At 40.6% G+C, this 26,268-nt stretch overlaps 1 protein-coding gene across 3 annotated transcripts in view; it reads left to right on the top strand.

Moving 5' to 3' along the window:
- LOC112220188 (zinc finger protein 385B-like) overlaps positions 1-11,122 on the top strand; it is a 150,988-nt gene extending 139,866 nt beyond the window's left edge. For 2 of the 3 annotated variants that reach the window (XM_042324150.1, XM_024381876.2), the window contains 5 exons: positions 5,044-5,233; positions 6,646-6,951; positions 7,167-7,348; positions 8,155-8,262; positions 9,402-11,122. In XM_042324150.1, the coding sequence (XP_042180084.1) occupies positions 5,044-5,233; positions 6,646-6,951; positions 7,167-7,348; positions 8,155-8,262; positions 9,402-9,614 (999 nt within the window). In that variant the 3' untranslated portion in view covers positions 9,615-11,122. The remainder of the gene's footprint in view (positions 1-5,043; positions 5,234-6,645; positions 6,952-7,166; positions 7,349-8,154; positions 8,263-9,401) is intronic. The other variant, XM_042324151.1, reaches the window with a different exon arrangement.
- Positions 11,123-26,268: the final 15,146 nt, after the last annotated feature.

Below are 26,268 nucleotides of genomic sequence, written 5' to 3'. Positions count from 1 at the left end.
AGCTTTCTTGGGAACAGGAACAATGGTGGCCCTCTTGAAGCATGTGGGAACAGCAGACTGGGATAAGGATTGATTGAATATGTCCTTAAACACCAGCCAGCCAGCTGGTCTGCGCATGCTCTCAGGACGCGCCTGGGGATGCCGTCTGGGCCTGCAGCCTTGCGAGGGTTAATACATTTTAATATTTTACTCACATCGGCTGCAGTGAAGGAGATTCCGCAGGTTTTGGTAGCGGGCTGTGTCTTTGGCACTGTATTATCCTCAAAGTGAGCAAAGAAGTTGTTTAGTCTGTCTGTAAGCAAGACATCCTGGTCCGCGACGGGGCTTTTTTTCTTTTTGTAATCCGTGATTGACTGTCGACCCTGCCACATACCTCTTTTGTCTGAGACGTTGAATTGCGACTCTACTTTGTCTCTATACTGACGCTTAGATTATTTAAATTGGGCAGGGGAGGGCATTATATGCATTCTGGAAGTTAGAATAACAATGATCAAGGGTTTAACCAGCCCTGGTAGCACATTCGATATGCTGATAGAATTTAGGGAGTCTTGTTTTCAGATTAGCCTTGTTAAAATCCCCAGCTACAATGAATGCAGCCTTAGGATATGTGGTTTCCAGTTTACATAGAGTCAAATCAAGTTTGTTGAGGGCCATCGATGTGTCACTTGGGGGGGAATATATGCGGCTGTGATTATAATCGAAGAAAATTCTCTTGGTAGATAATGCGGTCGACATTTGATTGTGAGGAATTCTAAATCAGGTGAACAGAAGGACTTGAGTTCCTGTAGGTTGTTATGATCACACCACGTCTCGTTAATCATAAGGCATACCCCCCCCGCGCCCTTCTTCTTACCAGAAAGATTCTTGTTTCTGTCGGCGCGATGCATGAAGAAACCATCTGGCTGTACCGACTCCAATAGCGTGTCTCGAGTGAGCCATGTTTCCGTGAAGCGAAGAACGTTAGTCTCTTATGCTACCCTTGCTCGGGTTTCATCAACCTTGTTGTCAAGAGGCTGGACATTGGCGAGTAGTATGCTCGGGAGCGGTGCGCAATGTGCCCGTTTCCGGAGCCTGACCAGAAGACCGCTTCGTCTGTCTCTTTTACGGCATCGTTGTTTTGGTTCGCCGGCTGGGATCCGATCCATTTTCTTGGGTGGTGGGCAAAACAGAGGATCCGCTTCGGGAAATTCGTATTCCTGGTTGTAATGATGGTGAGTTGACGTTGCTCTTATATCCAGTAGTTCCTCCCGACTGTATGTAATAAAACCTAAGATTACCTGGGGTACCAATGTAAGTAATAACACTTAAAAAAACAAAATACTGCATAGTTTCCTATGAATGCGAAGCGAGATGGCCATCTCTGTCGGCGCCGGAAGTGCCCATTCCTCCTGACAGAGCTGGTGTAACTGAGTCAGGTTTGTAGGCCTCCTTGCTCGCACACGCTTTTTCAGTTCTGTCCACAGATTTTCTATAGGATTGAGGTCAGGGCTTTGTGATGGCCACTCTAATACCTTGACTTTGTTGTCCTTAAGCCATTTTGCCACAACTTTGGAAGTATCCAAAGTTGCAACCAAGCTTTAACTTCCTGACTGATGTCTTGAGATATTGCTTCAATTTTTCCACATAATTTTCCATCTTCATGATGCCATCTATTTTGTGAAGTGAACCAGTCCCTCCTGCAGCAAAGCACCCCGACAACATGATGCTGCCACTCCCGTGCTTCACGGTTGGGATGGTGTTCTTCGGCTTGCTAACCACCCCATTTTTCCTCCAAACACAATTATAGTCATTGTCGGAAAACAGTTCTGTTTTTGTTTCATCAGACCAGAGGAAATTTCTCCAAAAATTACAATCTTTGTCTCCATGTGCAGGTGCAAACCCATAGTCTGGCTTTTTTATGGCGGTTTTGGAGCAGTGGCTTCTTCCTTGCTGAGTGGCCTTTCAAATTATGTCGATAAAGGACTCGTTTTTACTGTGGATATAGATACGTTCGTACCTGTTTCCTCCCGCATCTTCACAAGGTCCTTTGCTGTTGTTCTGGGATTGATTTTCACTTTTCGCACCAAAGTATGTTCATCTCTAGGAGACAGAACGCGTCTCCTTCCTGAGCGGCATGACGCTAGGTGGTCCCATGGTGTTTATACTTGCGCACTATTGTTTGTACAGATGTATGTGGTACCTTCAGGCATTTGTAAATTTCTCCCAAGGATGAACCAGACTTGTGGAGGTCTACATTTTTTTTCTGAGTTCTTGGCTGTTTTCTTTGATTTCCCATGATGTCAAGGAAAGAGGCACTGAGTTTGAAGGTAGGCCTTGAAATACTGCCACAGGTACACCTCCAATTGACTCAAATTATGTCAATTAGCCTATCAGAAGCTTCTAAAGCCATGACATCATTTTCTGGAATTTTCCAAGCTGTTTAAAGGCACAGTCAACTTAGTGTATGTAAACTTCTGACCCACTGGAATTGTAATACAGTGAATTATAAGTGAAATAATTGTTGGAAAAATTACTTGTGTCTTGCACAAAGTAGATGTCCTAAACGACTTGCCAAAACTATAGTTTTTTAACAAGAAATGTGTGGAGTGGTTGAAAAATGAGTTTTCATTCTTGCGACGAGCAAACCCGTATCCGGGAGCGTAATCATAGCCTCAAATGCATTAGCATAACGCAGCGGACATAAATACCCCTAGAAACTTTTCATATTCATGAAAATCGCAAATGAAATGAAATAAATATATTCAAACACAAGCTTAGCCTTTTGTTAACACTGTCATCTCAGATTTTCAAAATATGCGTTACAGCCAACGCTAGACAAGCATTTGTGTAAGTTTATCATGGCATAATGCTATGCTAGGCTCTGCTGGCAGCAGGCAATATTTTCACGAAAATAAGAAAAGCAACCAAATTAAATAATTTACCTTTTGAAGAACTTCAGATGCTTGCACTCAGGAGACTCCCAGTTAGATAGCAAATGTTCCTTTTTTCCAAAAATATTATTTTTGTAGGCGAAATAGCTCCCGTTTCTTCATCATGCTTGGCTGAGAAATCGACTGGAAAATGCTACAACTATAACGGCAAACTATTTTCAAAATTTGCTCCATAATATCGACAGAAACACAGCAAACGTTGTTTAGGATCCATCCTCAAGGTGTTTTTAACATATATATTCGATAATATATCCGTTGAGGCAATTGGTTTCTCATAAGAAGCGATTGGAAAAATGGCTACCTTAGTATTTTACAAGAGATTTTCTGCAGGAGACACCATGTGACCACATGCTATATATGGTCCCTTACAGCCATTCTTCAATGGAAATGCCTAAAAAGACGTCACAATGCTGTAGACACCTTGGGGAATACGTGGAAAACATAAGCTCATTCGTAGCTCATTCACAGCCATATAAGGAGTCATTGGCATGAGGTGGTTTCAAAAAATTTGGCACTTCCTGGTTGGATTTTTATCTGGGTTTCGCCTGTAACATCAGTTCTGTGGCACTCACAGACAATATCTTTACAGTTTTGGAAACGTCAGAGTGTCTTCTTTCCAAAGCTGTCAATTATATGCATAGTCAAGCATCTTTTCGTGACAAAATATCTTGTTTAAAACGGGAACGTTTTTCATCCAAAAATTAAAATGCTCCAAAGCACCTCTCGCTCACGTGGCTCTCTCAGATATCTCAAATCTTATTAGCCAATGTCAGTCACATGATCATTTCAGCTAAGAAGTAGGTAACTAGTGAATGAAGACAGACACATCAGGGATGCAACTGCGTGTGTCCCTCTTATCAAATTCCGAAGAGCATATTGAAGATGTTAGAAGTGTCCACATTTATCCTACTTTTCATCAGCCTACAAGATGAGTTGGCCTCACGAACAGCAAAAGCACTAGCCTATGTCAATCTACTATTCCCCCATAGTACAAAAGTTGATCTATTCTTGTAGTCAACTTGTCCTTCTGTGCAATAAATTAATATTCCAAACATACTCGCATCAAAAAAACGTTTAAAAGCATTGAGGCTGATGTAACAGATCAGAACCGTTTAGCTTAAAATGTTGATAAACGATTAGGCTATTTCTTCACATTATAAGCGCATCTATGCGCACAAGGCAGTAGGCTATAAATGTGAATATTACAAAATAAAATTAATTAGCAGTAATACACTGTTCTCGAAAGTAACAGCAAATGCAATTATGCATGTAGTGCTGTATTATAAAGGTGCATTTTTTTGGTGAAAATTATCTTCCCCAAACTTGAAACTCACATGCAGCCTATGTACAGATGCCAGTTAGGCTCTACACCGGTTATAAAGCAGACTAATGTGCTTAATTTTAAGAAGCTATTTGGCCACAATTGTGATACAAACCTTATCAAAACATATAGGCCTATGGTCTAGGCTACATAAGGTGTGTGACTATGATTTGAAAAAGTCGCAATGCTCTGTTTCTTGCCTTACTGTACAAGCTGGGCATCATTCACAAGTTAAGATATATAATTCACAAGTGATAGACCAATATTGTCACCCCATCAGACTCTTATTAATTTAATGTTGTCTTTACATATACTAAATAATATATGTGTGTAATAATCATATTAATATTAGGACAGTTGATAAATGAATATAGTAGGCCTAGCCTATAGAAAGCTGATGGGATCATCCTCTTTTTAATAGAGGCTTTCAAAACTCTGTTTTCTCATGCAATTACATAGCCTATAGAATTGTTGTGCAACATGAGGTCATGGGCTCTCATTAAGGGTTTGATAAATATTTTTGAGTGATGAGTGGGACAATAGAGTACCAGGCAGTTAGCAAGTCTGGTAGGCTACTAATGACCATCAGTAGAATCAGAGCTTAGAGAAGCCTAGTTACCGTCACGTGGAATTTGACCGTGGTCATCATGACTCGTGACTGCTGGTGTGGCGGTAATAAGGTCACATTAACAGCCCTTGGCCTGCGTGCATGCGTGCGTGCATGTGTGTGTGGCGGTAACCTCTGTGTTAGAAATGAGCCTGACGGAACAGTTAATTTCTTCCCCTTTGTAGAGCCAAGCCGATGCACACTACAAAGGCAGCAAACATGCCAAGAAGCTCAAAGCGCAGGAGACCCCTAAACATAAGACCCTGAAAAACAACAGCCCACCCAGCCAGGACAGAGGAAAGAGATTCATATCCTCCACCACCTCCTCTTCCTCCTCCAGTATCGCTGTCACTGCCTGCAGCTCTGAACAACCAGGTTAATAGCTCATCTTGTTTAAGGTTGAGTTCCAAATGGCACCGTATTCCCTCCATAGTGCATTACTTTTGACTAGAGCCCTATGTGGGCTCTGGTCAAAGGTAGTGCACTATATAGGGAATAGTGTACCATTTGGGACAGGCCCATTGTCTACTCCGAATATTTATGCTGCATGCTCTATACAGCCGTTGTCTTATTGGTCTTTGTCTCAAGCGTTTGGACTTGTGATGATGTTAAGTGTGTTTGTGAATGTATGTATGTGCTTCTCTGTGCGTTATTGTTATACCTCAGCTTAGAGGAGCTTGTGAACATGTGTCAGGGTCATTTGAATGTGCTGCCTACATCAATGTGCCGCGTTGGATTGCTAAAGTCACTGACCTATGAAAGTGGTGTTGGATTGCATACCCATTGATCTGAGTTGGGAATGGTAGGCTACGCTACCACCTGGACTGTTGCTTGGTTTAATGATAGATGTATTCATGCTGGATAAGTAGTGGTGGATCCCAATATCAATCATTTGTTATGATATCGATATGAGCAAGGCATATTGTGAATAAGTTTAACCCCGCTACAGCTTAGGGATGTGGCTGGATAAACGTAAGCACCTGCAAATTCATAGACAAAGCTATGGATACAGGGAATGACCATCCATGATATCAACATTATAGGCAAAGTGGCCATCAACAGTTACATTGTTTACAAACAATGGAGTAAAACAAGCTTATATTTTGGGTTCTGATCGGTCACGACAGTTGAATTAAGCTCATGTGGCATTCAGAATTTACTGTGTATTCTTAAAGAATCAATGGAATTGCAGATTGCCTGTAAAAAAATATATATATTTTTAAAAAGCACCAATCATCATGTGTACGGTCTGTACCTCCGCAGGTCAGCTCAAATTTACTGGCTAATTCATAGTCACGAAAAGGAAGAAATCGGTCCAAAATGGGGAGTCTCTGACTCATCAATCCTGAACAGATGGAAGTCAGATGACATTAGGTTTGATTAAGGTTAGATAAAACCATAGAGGGAGTCTTCTCTTATGGTAACAAAGGCATGTATCAGTACCTTACAGACATGCAATTCAGACTAGTTTAATACCTTCGAATACATGCAATTCAGACTAGTTTGAGAGAGAAAAGGCTCTCAACTCATTCATTCAATTGATCACAGATTGCGTGTATCAATGCCAATTCTGTGGCCTGTCGGGGTCAAGCGGTCTAAGCCGCTGCCTCCAGAATACAGCCACTGTATCCGTGCAAGCGTGGTTTCGAGCTAGTGTCCTATCTAATAAAACACACACACCAAAAAAGCCCAATACCCCTACTTACTAACTCTGTAGCACAACACTTTGTTAAGTGGGTTATGAGGTGGTTTAACTGTTGTATCTGTTTGATTTTCTGTTAAAATAGAGTTACATCCAAACAATCTCTACACCATGGCGTCTTCAAAATCATTTTCCCCAGCTGCTGGCCTGGCATTGGCGCCCTCATCTATCCTGTTTAAACCTCTGTGTGAGCCCACACCTGCCAGTCTGGCCCCAGAGATGTCAAAGCCCACCCTCACTAAACCAACCCCAGTGCCTGCTGTGCCTGCTGCCTCCGCCCCGTGCAAGCACTCCGACGAATCAGAGGAGGAGAAGGCCAAGAAGCTTCTCTACTGTTCGTTATGCAAAGTGGCCGTCAACTCCCTCTCCCAGCTTGAGGCCCACAACACAGGTCGGCTAAATGGAATCTACTAGTTGCTAATTGTTCACGTGGAACTTTGGCTATGGTTCATATACTGTACATATAATGTAATAATATGTGTATTGTCTGGGGAGGTGTAATTTCTGTCCATCTATGGGATGTGCCCCTTTTGGCTCAAGAGCACCCTTTATACGTGACGAAAAACCTCTTTAATTTGCTTGCTTGTTATTCCACATCCTTACCAGGTTCCAAGCACAAAACGATGCTGGAGGCGAGGGATGGAGCAGGGCCCATCAAAGCCTATCCCAGGCCAGGGGCTAAGCTCAAGGTCCAGGCCACCATCACCAAAGGGTCAGGCCTGCAGAATAAGATGTTTCACTGCGAAATCTGTGATGTCCACGTCAACTCAGAGATCCAGCTCAAACAGGTAAAGAAATAGACAATCTCAACATTTATTCATTGAATTGATCACAAATCCAAAATAATACATTTTACCTCTGTACAACAAGTGGATTGAGTTGGCAGAACAATTGCCTCAGTGTGTGTGCAACACAACACTCCGTCTTTGTCACAAAATCCTGTACCGCGGTATAGTTTTTTATTTCTACAACTTTTTGTGTATGTGCCATGCCATTGCCTGTGTAGTCAAATTACATTTGAAATGTCTATAGTATGATATGTCATCTTGCAAAGTTGATCATATGAAGTCTCTAATTCATAGAATATGGCCTCCATGAGTCAAACACTAGGCGGGTGGCTTTTATATTTTTCTCCCACAGGTATCTCATAATTACACTGTCAATCTCCACCAAAATTAGCAGTTAATAACTTCACATTTATAATGAACAGGCGTAAGGCATGGGTTGTCATTTTTGGGATGGCCGCAGTATGTGCAGGCTTTTGTTCCAAATGTTAAAAAACCTGATAAACTAGTCTTGATTTAAAATGTATTATTTCAATCAATCATGTGTTAGTACTGGGCTGGAATAAAAGCCTGCACATACTGCGACCCTGTAATACCAGAGCTTCCCATCTCTGAGATATGTCCTACAATCAACTAGATCAAACTGATTAGCTCTGAAGAAATACGAAATCAGTGCCAGTGCATTTTCTTACGTCGGCCATATTGAGTTTGTATATACACTATGTTTCAACTGAGTATGAACGACTTTGAAAGGTAATATTTCATGCACCTACAGGACTTATGTCAACCCTTTTTTGTACTTGTTTCAGCACATTTCCAGTCGGAGGCACAAAGACCGAGTGGCCGGGAAACCCTTGAAGCCCAAATACAGTCCTTACAGCAAGCAGCAACACAGCACCGCCACCACCACACTAGAAGTAAGGCAGTATTATCATCAGTCATTTTCCTCAGTTTCGGTGGAGATTTGTCAAATCTACACTGAGTGCACAAAACATTAAGAACACAGCAGGTAGCCTAGTGGGTAGGAGCGTTTGCCTGTAACCGAAAGGTTGCTGGATCAAATCCCCAAGTTGACAAGGTAAAAATCTGTCATTCTGCCCCTGATCAAGGCAGTTAACCCACTTTTCCCCGTGCGCCATTGATGTTGATTAAAGCAGCCCCCCGCACCTCTCTGACTCAGTTGTTCAACTGACTAACTATTTCCTTTCCACCTTCCTCATACTCCACCTTCCACCTTTCCACCTTCCTTTTGCCCTCAGAACAACTTCAATTCGGCAGGGCATGGCCTCTACAAGGTGTCGAAAGCGTTCCATAGGGATGCTAGCCCATGTTGACTCCAATGCTTCCAACAGTTGTGTCAAGTTGGCTGGATGTCCTTTGGGTGGTGAATCAGTCTTGATACACATGGGAAACTGTTGTGTGTGAAAAACCCAGCAGTGTTGCAGTTCTTGACACACTCCAACCGGTGCGCCTGGCACGTACTACCATACACCGTCCAAAGGCACTTAAATATTTTGTCTTGCACATTCACTCTCTGAATGGCACACATACACAATCCATGTCTCAATAATCTCAAGGCTTAAAAATCCTTCTTTAACCTGTCTACTACACTTCATCTACACTGATTGAAGTAGATTTAACAAGTGACATCAATAAGGTATCATAGCTTTCACCTCGATTCAGCTGGTCAGTCTGTCATGCTAAGAGCACACTCAGTGTATATACACTATGTTTCCAGATGAAAAGAGAATAGCAACTCACTGAAATAATATCCAGTATCCTGAGATAATGTCCTGAGATAATATTTGTATTAATTCAGTTGACAGTGTACATAATTAACTGTATTATCTCACCCGGTGGCTGTTCTCTTTTAATTGAAATTACACATTGCCTATGGGTAGTCTGCTTGAGCAGAGAGGCTAGAATCATGTCTCTGATGGATTCGTTTACAGATTTATTTGTTGACTAATCAGTCAATTATAGAATTGGGTAGCATTTACACACCTTACCCCCATGTGAATTGTTGTGTCTCATGGAGTTGCTCTCTTCCCCTCAGGCTAAACTGGCATTCCAGAAGGACCTTCTGAAGCCCCTGTCTCAGGCTTTTCTCTCCAGCCCGTTCATCCCTACCACAATACCCTCCATCTCCCTCCACCCGCGGCCCAACACCTCCATCTTCCAGAAAGCCGCCCTCCCGCCCTCTTTCCTGCGAGCGGCTCCTGGCCCTATCCGGCCAACAGGAGGGTCCATCCTCTTCGCCCCATACTGACCCCTCATCCCGACCACCTGAGCACCGAGGGAGGTCCAGCTTCGTGTGTACAGTGTCCATATTATGACAGCCTCAGAGTCACAAGTAGTTGGTGTCAAACTGTTCCTCAGAGAGCTCTGAGATGTGTATGAGAGGTGTTACCATGGCAATGTTCACACTGGTGCAGTCAGGATTACGGAGCTTGACCCGACAACATGTTTCTCCTAAACCTGCTGAACCTTAACCGAGGGGAGCATTGAACTGTCTACACCCTGATTGACTTGAATTACCGCGGTTTCTCGGCACAATGTAAGGACAACACCAGTCATGTGTACGGTGACCTATTAGGACAGCCTCAGTGTCAGGACGTCTTTCAATCTCACCTTACACATGATCGGTGTGAATTTGTGGTAGTGCTGTACAGCAGAGGAAGTGCTGTGCTGTTTTAGACCGATGATGGGGGCTAGCTTGTCTCCAGTGTTTGTATGGTGGAGAAAGCTATGGGATACAGTGCCATGATTGACCTCAAATCAGGCTTTTTTCTAACTCTTGTGGGCTGAACAACTGACACCAGCTGCGATTAACTCTTTCAAAACTACAATAAACATCCCTGCAAAATCTGGGATGTTTTCCTTCGGTCCTTCAATTTCAGTGTTATTATAAGATAAACAACTGTTTGTTTTTCCAAAGACAAAATGGAGAATTGCACATTAATGCTGACCTGCCTGTTGTCTGGCAGGGACGTCATGGGCATTTGATTTCTATGTGATGTCAACGTTTTTGTCAGGGCACTGTATTGTGACCCCTTAATGCAATAATGTACAGAGTTTAAGATACGTGTACAGTATATACAAAACTATGTTAGGTAGTATTGTAACAGAGTACTAGAAATAGAGTTTATGCACACATTGTGGTTAGGAGAGTTTGGAAAATACTGATTTAAACTTTTTTTTAAATCAAGAAACGAGATATGAATGTTATAGTTGTGCTCCTTTAAGTACGGAATTGTGAGCTTAGGATCAAAATTGAAAAACTGCCATCTCTGGATGATACAGTGATGTCCTTTGCTATGCAAGAAGTTGATAACTATTGTCACCACATTTTAAGAAATATTGTGTACGGTTTTAACTGCGGCAACAACAGCAAGATTTAACCTGTATGGTGTTAATATAGCGACACCCTCATTCTCAGCAGGTCTTGTTTCAATCTTAGCAGGACTTAGGTAGTCCTAATATAGACACCGTCAAAGAGAGTTGATTACAATAGAAGATGGCTAGATGTTTATCCATAGGAATTCTTTGAAGGTATGCCTTCAGAAATTATTCACACCCATTGACTATTTCCACATTTTGTTGTTAGAAAATGGGCTTAAATTGGATTGAATTGTAATTTTTGATAACGATCTACACAAAATGTAATGTGAAAGTAGATATCTTTTTTGAACATTTGTAAAAACTATTCATGAAAAATAAAACACTAATATATCTTGATTAGATACAGTTGAAGTTGGCAGTGTACATACATCTTAGCCAAATACATTTAAACTCTGTTTTTCACAATTCTTGACATTTAATCCTAGTAAAAATTCCCTGTCTTAGGTCAGTTAGGATCACCATTCAGAGAAAATGATTTATTTCAGCTTTTCTTTATTTCATCGCATTCCCAGTGGGTCAGAAGTTTACATACACTCAATTAGTATTTGGTAGCATTGCCATTAAATAGTTTAACCTCGGTCAAACATTTCGGGTAGCCTTCCACAAGCTTCCCACAGTAAGATGGGTCAATTTTGGCCCATTCCTTCAGACAGAGCTGGTGTAACTGAGTCAGGTTTGTAGGCCTCCTCACTTTTTCAGTTATGCCCACAAATATTCTATAGGATTGAGGTCAGGGCTTTGTGATGGCCACTCCATTACCTTGACTTTGTTGTCCTTAAGCCATTTTTCCAGAATTTTGAAAGTATGCTTGGGGCCATTGTCCATTTGGACGACCCATTTGTGACCAAGCTTTAACTTCCTGACTGATGTCTTGAGATGTTAGCAAGCCTCCCCCTTGTTCCGCCAAACATAACGATGGTCATTATGGCCAAACAGTTCTATTTGTGTTTCATCAGACCAGAGGACATTTCTACAAAAAGTACAATCTTTGTCCCCATGTGTAGTTGCAAACAGTAGTCTGGCTTTTTTATGTTGGTTTCGGAGCAGTGGCTTCTTCCTTGCTGAGCGGTCTTTCAGGTTATGTTGATATAGGACTCGTTTGACTGTGGATATAGATACGTTTGTACCTGTTTTCTCCAGCATCTTCACAAGGTCCTTTTCTGTTGTTCTGGGATTGATTTGCACTTTTTGCACCAAAGTACATTTATCTCTAGGAGACTGAACGCATCTCCTTCCTGAGCAGTATGGCAGCTGCGTGGTCCCATGGTGTTTATACTTGCGTACTATTGTTTGTACAGATGAACGTGGTACCTTCAGCCGTTTGGAAATTGCTCCCAAGGATGAACCAGACTTGTGGAGGAGGTCTACAATTTTTTTCTGATGCTGATTTCTTTTGATTTTCCCATGATGTCAAGCAAAAAGGCACTGCGTTTGAATCTTCTAAAGCCATGACATCATTTTCTGGAATTTTCCAAGCTGTTTAAAGGCACAGTCAACTTAGTGTATGTAAACTTCTGACCCACTGGAATTGTGACACAGTGAATTATAAGTTAAATAATCTGTCTGTAAACAATTGTTGGAAAAATGACCTGTGTCATGCACAAAGTAGACGGTGGCAGTGTAGCCTAGTGATTAAAGTGTTGGACTAGTAACTGAAAGATTGCAAGTTCAAATCCCCGAGCTGACAAGGTACAAATCTGTCGTTCTGCCCCTGAACAAGGCAGTTAACCCACTGTTCCTAGGCCATCATTGAAAATAAGAATTTGTTCTTAACTGACTTGCCTAGTAAAATAAAAAGTAAAAATATGTCCTAACCTACTTGCCAAAACTATAGTTTCTTAACAAGAATTTTGTGGAGTGGTTAAAAAATGAGTTTTAATGACTCCAACATAAGTGTATGTGAAGTAAGTATTCAACCCCATGAGTCAAAACATGCTAGAATCAACTTTGGCAGCAATTACAGCTTTGAGTCTTTCTGGGAAATGCTCTAAGAGCTTTGCACACCTGGATTGTACAATTTCTGCACATTATTTTTTTTTAAATGTTCAAGCTCTGTCAAGTTGATTGTTTGTTATTGCTCGACAGCCATTTTCAAGTATTTTTAAGTCATAACTGAAACTAGGCCAATTAGTAACATTCAATGTCATCTTGGTAAGTAACTCCAGTGTGTGGCCTTTTGTTTTAGGTTTTTGTCCTGCTGAATGGCGAATTTGTTCCCAGTGTCTGTTGGAAAGCAGACTGAACCAGGTTTTCCTCTAGAATTTTGCCTGTGCTTAGCTCTATTCCATTTATTTTTATCCTAAAAACTCCCTAGTCCTTGCTGATGACAAGCATACCTATAGCATCATTCAGCCACCACTTTGCTTGAATATATGGAGAGTGATACTCAGTGATGTGTTTTATGGATTTGCCCCAAACGTAATGCTTTGTATTCAGGACAAAAAGTTAATTTCTTTGCCAAAATGTTTACAGGTTTACTTTAGTGCCTTATTGTAAACAGGATGCATGTTTTGGAAGATTTTATTCTGTAAAGGCTTCCTTCTTTTCACTCTGTCAATTAGGTTAGTATTGTGGAGTAACTACAATGTTGATCCATCCTCAGTTTTCTCCTATCACAGCCATTAAACTATGTAACTGTTTTAAAGTGACCATTGGCGTCATGATTAAATCCTTGAACAGTTTTCTTCCTCTCCTGCAACTTAGTTAGGAAGGACGTCTGTATCTTTGTAGTGACTGGGTTTATTGATACACCATCCAAAGTGTAATTAATAACTTCACCATGCTCAAAGGGAGTTTTAATGTCTGCTTGTCCCTTGTCTTGTGGTTGACTCTGTGTTTGAAATTAAATTATTGACTGAGGGATCTTACAGATAATTGTATGTGTGGGGTACAGAGATTAGGTAGTCTTGCAAAAATCATGTTATTGAGTCCATGCAACTTATTGTGACTTCTTAAGCAGATTTGTACTCCTGAACTTATTTAGTCTTGCCATAACAAAGGGGTTGAATACTTATTGACTCAATACATTTCAGCTTTTCATAAAAATATTTTTTGTAAAAAGCTCTAAAAACATAATTCCACTTTGACATTATGGGGTATTGTACAAAGGCCAGTGACAAATTTAATAAATTTTAAATTCTGGCTGTAACACAAAAAAATGTGGAAAAAGTCAAGGGGTGTGAATCATTTCTTAAGGCACTGTGCCTCTATGGGTCCACAGTGGGATTTGTAATATGGGGTGTTAACCAGAATGTACAAAGTCCTCCTAAAAAAATTGGTACCATACATGGGTATTTCTAGAATATTAAGTCATTTACACTGCTCAGATGAGACAGAGGTTATTTGTGAGGATGTGGGTACTTGATGTATAAGTGTATAAGATGTATGTATGAGAAAAAAGTATACATTGAAAGTATTTCAATAAAATAATATATTTGTTTCACAACCACCTCAATGTTATTGTTTTTTACTGCACATTAACAATACTTCTCACCTGAATACAGTATGATCATCCCTGAATTTGAGTGTAAATAGAAATAAATAAAACTGTGTTTGGGAAAGGCTTTCGACTCAGTCAATCACCACATCCTCATCGGCAGACTCGACAGCCTTGGTTTCTCAAATAATTGCCTCGCCTGGTTCACCAACTACTTCTCTGATAGAGTTCAGTGTGTCAAATCGGAGGGTCTGCTGTCCGGACCTCTGGCAGTCTCTATGGGGGTGCCACAGGGTTCAATTCTTGGACCGACTCTCTTCTCTGTATACATCAATGAGGTCGCTCTTGCTGCTGGTGAGTCCCTGATCCACCTCTACGCAGACGACACCATTCTGTATACTTCCGGCCCTTCTTTGGACACTGTGTTAACAACCCTCCAGGCAAGCTTCAATGCCATACAACTCTCCTTCCGTGGCCTCCAATTGCTCTTAAATACAAGTAAAACTAAATGCATGCTCTTCAACCGATCGCTACCTGCACCTACCAGCCTGTCCAACATCACTACTCTGGACGGCTCTGACTTAGAATACGTGGACAACTACAAATACTTAGGTGTCTGGTTAGACTAAACTCTCCTTCCAGACCCATATCAAACATCTCCAATCCAAAGTTAAATCTAGAATTGGCTTCCTATTTCGCAACAAAGCATCCTTCACTCATGCTGCCAAACATACCCTTGTGAAACTGACCATCCTACCAGTCCTCGACTTTGGCGATGTCATTTACAAAATAGCCTCCAATACCCTACTCAACAAATTGGATGCAGTCTATCACAGTGCAATCCGTTTTATCACCAAAGCCCCATATACTACCCACCATTGCGACCTGTACGCTCTCGTTGGCCTCTCCTTCCAGTTCTCTGCTGCCAATGACTGGAACGAACTACAAAAATCTCTGAAACTGGAAACACTTATCTCCCTCACTAGCTTTAAGCACCAACTGTCAGAGCAGCTCACAGATTACTGCACCTGTACATAGCCCACCTATAATTTAGCCCAAACAACTACCTCTTTCCCAACTGTATTTAATTTTAATTTATTTATTTATTTTGCTCCTTTGCACCCCATTATTTTTATTTCTACTTTGCACATTCTTCCATTGCAAAACTACCATTCCAGTGTTTTACTTGCTATATTGTATTTACTTTGCCACCATGGCCTTTTTTGCCTTTACCTCCCTTCTCACCTCATTTGCTCACATTGTATATAGACTTGTTTATACTGTATTATTGACTGTATGTTTGTTTTACTCCATGTGTAACTCTGTGTCGTTGTATCTGTCGAACTGCTTTGCTTTATCTTGGCCAGGTCGCAATTGTAAATGAGAACTTGTTCTCAACTTGCCTACCTGGTTAAATAAAGGTAAAATAAATTAAAAAAAATAAAAAATGTAGGAGATAATCAATTAAACTACCATCATTATCCACTTATCGGGTGCAATGGAACACGAAATTGGATGATTGGTCTTTTCCTCTTTTGTCCTATTTGCTTGACAAAAATGTCAAGGCAAGATTTATGAAGATTTACTAAGCATTTGCTTCAGGTGCAAAATTACAACTGTTTTTTCAACAAGTGAAAAAACATCAAAAACAATGCTAAAACATGAAACTGCATTATTTACAATTTCCTTTAGTTTTATTCTTTCTCGTAACTATTATTTTACTTGTTTTGCTCTGTCCTCAATGTTTAATTCCAATTTGAATATTTTTCAATATTGGCCCTATGTGAGTGTAAAAACATCATACTGTACAGTGGCTTGCGAAAGTATTCACCCCCCTTCGCATTTTTTCTATTTTGTTGCCTTACACCCTGGAATTAAAATATATTTGGGGGGGGTTGTATCATTTGACTTACACAACACGCCTACCACTTTGAAGATGCTAAATATTTTTTATTGTGAAGCAAACAAGAAATTAGACAGGAAAAAATGAGAAAGTCAATACTTTGTAGAGCCGCCTTTTGTAGCACTTACAGCTGCAAGTCTCTTGGGGGTATGTCTCTATAAGCTTGGCACATCTAGCCACTGGGATTTTTGCCCATTCTTCAAGGCAAATCTGCTCCAGCTCCTTCAAGTTGGATGGGTTCTGCTGGTGTCCAGCAATCTTTAAGTCATACCACAGATTCTCAATTGGATTGAGGTCTGGGCTTTGACTAGGCCATTCCAAGACATTTAAATGTTTCACCTTAAACCACTCGAGTGTTGCTTTAGCAGTATGCTTAGGGTCATTGTCCTGCTGGAAGGTGAACCTCCGTCCCAGTCTCAAATCTCTGGAAGACTGAAACAGGTTTCCCTCAAAAATGTCCCTGTATTTAGCGCCATCCATTAGCGCCATCCATCATTCTTCTGACCAGCTTCCCAGTCCCTGCCAATGAAAAACATCCCCACAGCATGATGCTGCCACCACCACGCTTCATTATGGGGAAGTGGTTCTCGGGGTGATGAGAGGTGTTGGGTTTGTGCCAGACATAGCGTTTTCCTTGATGGCCAAAAAGCTCAATCTTATCTGACCAGAGTACCTTCTTCCTTATGTTTGGGGGGTCTCCCACATGCCTTTTGGCGAACACCAAACATGTTCGCTTGTTTTTTTTTTGGGCCACTCTTCCGTAAATCCCAGCTCTGTGGAGTGTACGGCTTAAAGTAGTCCTATGGATAGATACTCTAATCTCCGCTGTGGAGCTTTGCAGCTCATTCAGAGTTATATTTGGTCTCTTTGTTGCCTCTCTGATTAATGCCCTCCTTGCCTGGCCCGTGAGTTTTGGTGGGCGGCCCTTTCTTGGCAGGTTTGTTGTGGTGCAATATTCTTTACATTTTTTTAAATAATGGATTTAATGGTGCTCTGTGGGATGTTCAAAGTTTCTGATATTTCTTTATAACCCAACCCTGATCGGTACTTCTCCACAACTTTGTCCCTGACCTGTTTGGATAGCTCCTTGGTCTTCATAGTGCTGTTTGCTTGGTGGTGCCCCTTGCTTAGTGGTGTTGCAGAATCTGAGATCACGTGACAGATCTTGTGACACTTAGATTGCACACAGGTGGACTTTATTTAACTAATTATGTGACTTCTGAAGGTAGTTGGTTGCACCAGATCTTATTTAGGGACTTCATAGCAAAATGGGTGAATACATATGCACGCACCACTGGTCCATATTTTTTTATTTCGAATTTTTAAAAAAAGTTTTTTTTTTTTTTCATTTCACTTCACCAATTTGGACTATTTTGTGTATGTCCATTATAATGCAACAAAATAGGAAAAACCCCAAGGGGTGTGAATACTTTTGCAAGGCACTGTATGTCATATGGGTTTATCCACAAATGTAAGTATTAGTGTGACTCATGCGGCAGCAAGATTTCGTTATGCAAGCAGGTTATGTAAAGAACATGTGTGTCTTTTGATCCTCCTGCCGAGTGCTGTGTAAGAAGCTCAGCATCACTCCACTGACACCACATCTAGCTTATACTCATGTTTACATAAATCACTTAGTACAGGCTACACTGCATGAGAAAAGCATGCAAGAACAAAAATATGCAATGGCTGAAATGACCAGTTGTGTTTTCAGCCATATCAGCGAAATCACCGGACATTTCATATTTAAACTATTTACACATTATCTACATTGGCCATGTTGATCATTTAGTTCTGCAGTATAGTTTTGAGCCTTAATGCTGCTGTTATGACAGGCAAGTCGTACCACATACGTCAAAGAACACAATCTAACCCTAGAAAAGCTTTAAGAAATCTTAGGAAAGTATTTTAGCAGTGTGAAAGACTCAAGTCCTCAAGTCTTTTCCCCCTTTTCCTTTGAAGTGAATGCCGAGGTTAAACCGTGGTTGTCATAGTATTATGAAAGCCTTATGTCAGCTTATCTACTCTTTTCACTCGCGCTTGATGCGGTTGATCCCACTTAAACACCCAGGCCCCATGCATAATGTTGAAAGCAAGTCATTACAGTCAAGAGCGCTGAAAGAGGAACACAAGTGGAACAAGTGTCGCAAATCTCCCTTGATTGCAGTTAATGCCAGATTTAGAAAGCATAGTTCTCTCCCTTCATATTTTTTAAATGTCAGTACTTATTAACTTGCACAATTGATCTGATAGGCATGGTTAGCTGGTTTGTGCTACTGTAGAGTAAGAATTAATAGTAAATACTAAATAACAATAACACTGGGTAGTTCTCATCATTTTATGCTTGGCCCTACATGAAAATGACCTTGCAAATAATCCAATAGTAAATCATAGAAACATGTACAGTATGTAGGCTACTGAATATTAATGCTATGCCTGTAATGAATACAACAGGAGACAGAGAGCTGGTTTCAAGCACATACAAATCGTAAAAATCCAGACAGAAAATATTTACACAAGAAGCAATCTAATATCACACAGTCAAAACTCACCGTCGTTTAGTTAGGTTCACCAGGTGTTTATTTGTAAAGGACTACAGGAGGAGGCAGGTAGCTGGGTCCAGGGGCAGGCAGAAGGTCATAAACAAGGGTCCAAAAGGGCAACAGTACAGGCAGGGAGAAGGCTACAGACATAGTCCGGGAGATCAGGCAAGAGATTGATGACAGGAAATCCAACAGGCAAAAGTACAGGCAGGGAATAGGCAAAAAGGCGTGGTTAGTGAGGATGGCCAAAACTATGGTACACAGGAGGACTAACACGGGAAAACCCAGCACTCCAAGTAGACATGTGTATCAACACAAACAATTCCTCACAATGATGGGGTGCTAGGTAACTGAACTAAATAGTGTGTGTAAATTACATACAGGTCTGTGAACAGGTGATCAGAATTCAGGTGATTGGGATCTGGAGAGTGAGCTGCGTTCAGGGGATCTATGTGTTTGAGAGTGTGAGTTGGAAGCAGACGTTACAATGCCCTGAAACAATTTCTGCCTTCTATGAAAAGGACTCCAAATGGCAACATTTTCTCTATATAGTGTACTGACCAGAGCCCTATAGACCCTGGTGAAAAGTAGAGCTTATATAGAGAATAGGGTGCCATTTGGGATGCAAGCACTTTGTTAACAGTCTGCCTGGAGTGCTTTATATGCACAACCATTAGTCTGTTAATCCTTGTGAGACTGGGAGCAACAGCTCGACTCTAGCCTTCTGTTATGAAAGATGACACCATGGAATCTCTCAGTTTCTCTCAGAGCTAATATCACACTGACATGACTGAACATACCAGAGTATGATACCATTCAGGTAGGAAAGGGAGAATGGACCTCTGTTAAAAACGATTGGGAAAATAAATACAGTAGTTTGCATATGGACATAAACATTTAGAAGAGCATCACTACTTTCAGTTATTCTGGGCTGGCTGCTCACTTCCTCCTGATATATAGAAAGCTCTGTGTTAGTCTTATTGAGTTGGCCCTGGCATCCTCTCTGCAGGGAAGCCCCATTTTGTTCAGTAGTGAGTAATCCAGACAGAAAACATTTACACAAGAAGCAACCTAATATCACACAGTCAATCTCTCAGTCATTTAGTAAGTTCACCATTCTGCGATTCTCACTGTTAAACATTGCCTACTACCAATGTTCATCAATGCTCAGAAACAACCCCAAGCCCTCCTCCACCTTAGACACTTGAAGATCTGAGAGGATATGCTAATAGCTCTACCTTACCCTTGTTGTGTCTTTGGCTATGCCGGATTCAGTGATATGGCATGCTATTCTATAAAATAATTTATCCGTAATTAATATCACCTGATTGAGCTAATCATGTAAATGTAATTAACTAGAGAGTCAGGCACCACAAAATAATATTAATAGAGCTGTTATCTTCCGAATAAACTCTTAAAGACCTAGTAATATCTCCCGGGTGACGCAGTGGCTAAGGGCACACATTGGCGCGGCTGGCTTCTGGGTTGGATGGCGCTGTGTTAAGAAGCAGTGCGGCTTGGTTGGGTTGTGTATCGGAGGATGCATGACTTTCTACCTTCGTCTCTCCCGAGCCCGTACGGGAGTTGTAGCGATGAGACAAGATAGTAGCTACTAAACAATTGGATACCACGAAATTGGGGAGAAAAAGGGGTAAAAATATAGATAAAAAATTAAATACATTTTTATAAATTAAAAGACCTAGTAATATTTTACATCAATAGCAGTCAATATTAACCGTCATCTTATTTCAGTCTCATCTGAAAGTTGTAAATTCTTGGTTATCTGCACGAAGCCTGGCTAACAAGTTGAATCAGCAATACAAAATTGGGGTTAATTATTTATTTTACTAACTAACTAATCACACAGAATTACATATACAAAGAATGAATTATACCTCGACTACAAGGAAAACCTCCCCGCGGGCGGAACAGATATGACAGCTGGTTGCACAAATGAAAAGAAACTGGGGTGAAACTTTGAGTGAAAGAGCGGGAAGACTGAGGGACACAGGGAGAAGCTGTGCTATCCTAAATACAGTATCTTAACAGTATGTTAACCAAGGGTTTTGCAAATGTAACCTCAGTAGGGTAGAGAGAGGAAAAATGGGGGAAGAGGTATTTATGACTGTCATAAACCTACCCCCCAGACCAACGTCATGACGCCCTCTTATAGGCTAGGTGGAATAAACAACTGTGCAATCCTCTCACATCTCCACAAGTGCCTAGGCCAGGGGGTAGTAGCGGGCACCTATGTGAAGGTAGCCACAATTAGGATTAGCCACAATAGTAGAATCACTAATTGAAAGTGATGCAAATGGTTACAAATAGTGTTATCAAGACATATTTGGACTAGGTAGGTAGCCTCAAGGTTAGAGCATTAGATCAGTAACTGAAAGGTTATTGGTTCAAATACCAGATCCAACAAAGTAAAAAAAGAAAATAGAAATCTGTCACTGTGCCTTGCCTAATTTCTGTACAATGGTGCTGTGAGTGTCACTGAGTAGGCTGATACCAACTTCATGGGTGCACAATCCATAGCTTAGGCTGTACTGTGCATATAAGTACGCCCCCAATGCAATTCTAAATCCACAGTGGGATTTTAACCAACTTTAATTTTTTTGTTGTTTTAAATGAACTATTGTCATCTGTTTAATATATATAACAACATTCCAACCTTTGCATTATCTAGTCCAAATATGATTCCATTATTTTTAATTAGTTTGAATCATTTTCAATTGGGCACTTTTATTTTGGAGGCGATTCTCAAATTCCACCATTGTAGCTAATCCTTATTGTGGCTAGCTTCACACCGGTGTGGCGAGCAAGGAGTTGTTTCTGGATAGGGCCTATAAACCTTTATTCTAAAAGCCTAAAGAGAAGCACATGACTTGTTGCCAGTGTAAACTAGCTGATAAATCACTTCGGGGCAGCAGGAAGCCTAGTGGTTAGAGTGTTGGACTAGTACCCGACAGGTTGCAAGATCAAATTCCTGAGCTGACAGGGTACAAATGTGTTGTTCTGTCCCTGAACAAGGCAGTTAACCCACTGTTCCTAGGCCATCATTGAAAATAAGAATCTGTTTTTAACTGACTTGCATAGTTAAATAAAGGTTAAAAAAAAAGTTGAAACATCTATGACAGTTTATTACAGCTCTCAGATGAATGTGTGGCTGATCATTTTGTGAATTCATGCATTTAATGACATCACTCTGTGTTCCACATTTGTTCGATGATGGCTCCTGATTTGGAGCAATTTACAGCCAATCAGTACAATGCAATTCAAAGTGAAAAGCTTTGCAGGCTCATTTCTCCTGAACATAGTCCAGTCAAACCATTTCCATTTCACATTCTCTACACTCAATTGCTCCACAGTGACAGTAAGCAGTGAGGTGAGGTGTATATGATAGTACAATGACAACAGACTTTTCTTCAGTTCAAATGATCTTGTCACACCAGAATTACACCACATCTCAACTGCAAACGAGAATGATTTTGGAACTGGGCCCTGAACTTGTTTTCATGATAGTATGGCGCCCTCTACTGTTATATGTGATATAACAAAAGTGCATTGAATTTAAAAAAATGTTTTGGACATCCCTTGTGTTTTATGATCTTTTATTATTCCCATTTAATGCTTCTTGTTTGCTTTTACTTCTTTTCATTTTACTATTTTACTGTAAAGTGTGCTGCAATTTTAAATGCACTTGCAATTATAAATGATTTTAAATGCACTTTAAAGTTTGATTTCACTTTTAATTTGACCATCTTTCTGTACTAACTACAGGTGGTAGATCTGATTTAGAATGCAAATAGAGCATTTATCACCACAAAAATGACCAGCCTTTTGTCATGACGTGGCCCTTTCTGGGTATAGATCGTGGCATCCCCCTCTCTATCTCCTACACCCAGGTTCTGTTATCTCAGGTTGTGCATTTCTGGAGGAGACTCTCTTCCTTTGGGAATGCAGAAAGAGAGCCACATAGAGAGAACAAAGGATTTCAACATGGCGAACTCCTAAATTCCCAAAATGGGAATTTGATACAAAAGGTCCACTTGTGAGAAGGTGGGAATGGTTCGTGGACACTTAAGGAACGAGTGTGTTTCATTTGGTGCCCTCAGAGAGGACAGGAAACACACATAACTATATCTCTGAATATGTACATTTCTCAATTATGGGGTTTGCATCTAATTCTTGTATAAAATGAATGAGTAAAGATTAAACTATTTGTGAAATTATATAAGGTTTCCTTTAAAGTTTAACTAAGTCATTGGCCCTCCCCCATGAGCACAGACATGATCTGGCGTCATGGAACAGTCCTTTTCTACTGTTACGAATAAAACCACCTCCTGAGGAAATCCTCTTCAGACCACAAAAACAGTATAAGCTAAGGTTGTAATGGTTGTTGAATTCCTAACCATACCACATGAAGCATTGGCTACACGGCTGGAAATGGTTAAACCATGAGAATATCGATTCCTACAGAAAAATAACAAATCTTAGATAATAATTACTAGTCTGCAGCTAGAAATTATGTCAACCTGGGATGCGAAGATAGACAACCACCGAAACACCTATTCTATGAGAACATTTCTAAATGGTACTCTGAAGTAACCATTCTAACCATAAAATACTTTGATCTTCAGGGAAGCAGAGAGAGCGACGATGATGAACTGACTCCAACAGACGGACCGGATTCCAACAGAAATCACGACGACACACTGGGCGTAAATATATATTGATTGCAATTATTCCCAAATGAGTGAGCGTTCATGTGCAAAGAATTAGCATTTCAATTAATATAATTATCAACTGTGTAGTGATTCCTTTTTGTCTTTCCGGCCTGTTCTCAGTCCACACCCACTTCCCTTTGTCCACCAAGCCGTCATATCAGCTAGCCCACTAGGGAACCTCCCCTATCATTTCCTTGTAACCATAACTGTTGTTTGTTTATGCGTTTCTGTGATTATTTAGTTGGTAAAAAAATGATTAAGACAATTGGTGTATGGATGATTCATAGTAAAGGTTCGTGCAGATAACGACGTTTGGAATGAGACTAACGTGAGTTAAAGAATAATTCATTAATTAGAAGGCTAATTGATCAGATATTAAAATATCTGGAGAGTTATTTTAGGAAAATTATAACTTTGTAATCTGAAGATATTCCTTGGTGCCCCGATTTACTAGTTAATTACATTTACATGATTAGTTTAATCATGTAATAATAATTACAGAGAATTGATTTGATAAAATAAGTCTTCACTTTCATGATGCCAAAGACAAAACACTTTCTTTGAAGGAAAGAAGTTCCAGTAAGTGACGGTAAAACAATAAGGATCTGTTGGTAATAAAATCAAATGGAAAATCAACAAGGAAATGAATCGAATTGACAGCAATCACTTTTTTTCCCTCTGCACTACATTTTGAGAGTTACAGAATGTTCAGTTCACTTAATTGGCCTTTGTGGGTGTTTGACTCACATTTCTTAGAAATAAAATCAACTGTTGTCAACTATGTGTCCTAAAGACTAGTCTCTCATGACAGACGTTAACATAGGTGTAATTCAAATATAAAGGTGAATAAAAACACATGGCTGACTGACTGTTTGCTATGATGCTGCAATCAAGAGACAGTTCAGACCTCTTGAGCTGGCTCACCTCGTGATTGACAGGAGGACTATCCTTCAACCACTCCGCTGTCAGGAGGGCAGAAAAGGAACACAGACACCTTACTGTCATAGGATCTGGCCTGCACATGATGCACAGCACTCTGGGCCAGGCCGGGACGCTGCAAGACATGCGGTTCAGCTCGGGATCCGACACAACCTTCTGAGATGAGCCTGGACAGTCAACCTCCCTCAGGATCATCAGAGGGGTTTCTGGGGTCGACACACAGGATGGACTCCCAGAGGAATTTAGCCTTGCACCGGTCAGCAGTTCCTGCACGGTGAGTGACTTTGAATTCGGAACCAAGAGATGAAGCTGTAGCCGGGTTGTTACCATTGGAGACTTGAGCAGTATGCTACTGTTACTAGAGACTGAGTTGCATCCTGTGGTAACCTCAGATCCAAGAAAATGCATTGTCTGTCACAAGAGACTATTCCTATGGATTCCTGAAAAGTGAGGAGAGTATTTGGAGATTACAAACTAGGCCTAGTTGAATTTACACTACTTCTAAATGAACTGACATGTTGAATTGAAATGCTGTGAGAAATGTTTTTTTTTTACATTTTAGAACTGCTTTTAGGCATAAGCGACAGAAGCTGTAAGTTCAAAATTTGGTTGTGCAGCAGCAGTTTTTCTTGTTTTGTCGGTCACTGACAGTCACACAACAGTGCTTTCAGAAAGTATTCATACCACATGTTGTTGCGGTGTGAACAAACGACTGTACAATTCCTAAGCTATCATTCATTACATTAACACGTAGACCTAGTTCCATGTCAGTGATGCTTTGACCTGCTTGCTTTGACTCTTAAAAGGATCACTTTCCCAAAAAAATCATGTTTGGATATAAGTCCGCTGTTGATATGCTCCCAAAAATGTAGCATGTCAGCAGGAAGGTTTATATGAGAGATTTTTTGAGTAAAAAGAAGTAAAAAAGCAACCAACATTTTTTTGAGTAAAAAGCAAAAAATTGGAGATGCAACATGCACCATATTATTGTCCATGGAAGAACGGGCCACAGAGGTCATCCTCAGTGTGGGACCCTTACAGTCACTACACTGACATAGGGAGAATTTCAATTGCATTTCCTTGATTCCTTGCATCCTCTCGTTGCCTCCTTAAAAACCATTGGATGAGATCAGAAAGGAGGGACCTCCCTTCTGATCTTTCAAACCCCAAAAGGAGGCCGAAGGACACAAGGAAAGGCAATTGAGATTCTCATTGTGTGACATTTAGTAAATTGGTCTCCTTCACAGTGGCAGGTGCGTGCTACCCTGGAGGTCAGGTGCTTGAAATGGGTCATCAATATGTCAGCAGCACCCCCTGCTGGCATAGATATGTGGCTGTGTCACTTCATTGTCGGTTCTCTCCGAGAAGCTTAAAACTGACTGGCATCTGAAATTCTTTCACAGATAATGAATGCATTGCATAATTCATCTTATTCTTAAAATGAAAAGGGGTTAGGCTATTTGTGACAGCCTTTCAGAATAGACACACACAACTGTCCAATATGACAGGTTTCTGTCAGATACACCAAGAGGGCGATATTCAAAAGACATTTTAGACTAGTAGTACTGATCTAGAATCGGCAAACTCCTACCCATATAATTTGATTCATTATGGTCTAAAATGCTAAACTGATCCTAGATCAGCACTTCTACACTGAGGCACTATGAAGATGAGCCCTGCTTCTTATTGCAACATATTTCTAAAGGACATTTTCATAGTGCTAAATAATTGTGGGAAGGGCAAAAATTGCCATAACCCTCTTTATATAATCTGGCAGCATACTTTAATTAGGAACTTTTCTTCAACAATGTGTGTTCTAAAAAAAACTTATGTACTCACCTGCAAGATGAGGTTGACAGTAATTTTGGACATTGCACAATTCTTTTGCACTACGAAAACATTGACCTTTGTCTTCTGTCAGATTTAACAGTATTATGATACAATCAATGTAGAAATGATATACAAACAAG

This window comes from Oncorhynchus tshawytscha, linkage group LG07 (genome assembly GCF_018296145.1).
Source record: "Oncorhynchus tshawytscha isolate Ot180627B linkage group LG07, Otsh_v2.0, whole genome shotgun sequence".
NCBI classification, from domain to species: domain Eukaryota; kingdom Metazoa; phylum Chordata; class Actinopteri; order Salmoniformes; family Salmonidae; genus Oncorhynchus; species Oncorhynchus tshawytscha.
Note: the sequence above shows the minus strand (reverse complement) of the source record. Positions and strands in the feature narration are given on the sequence as shown.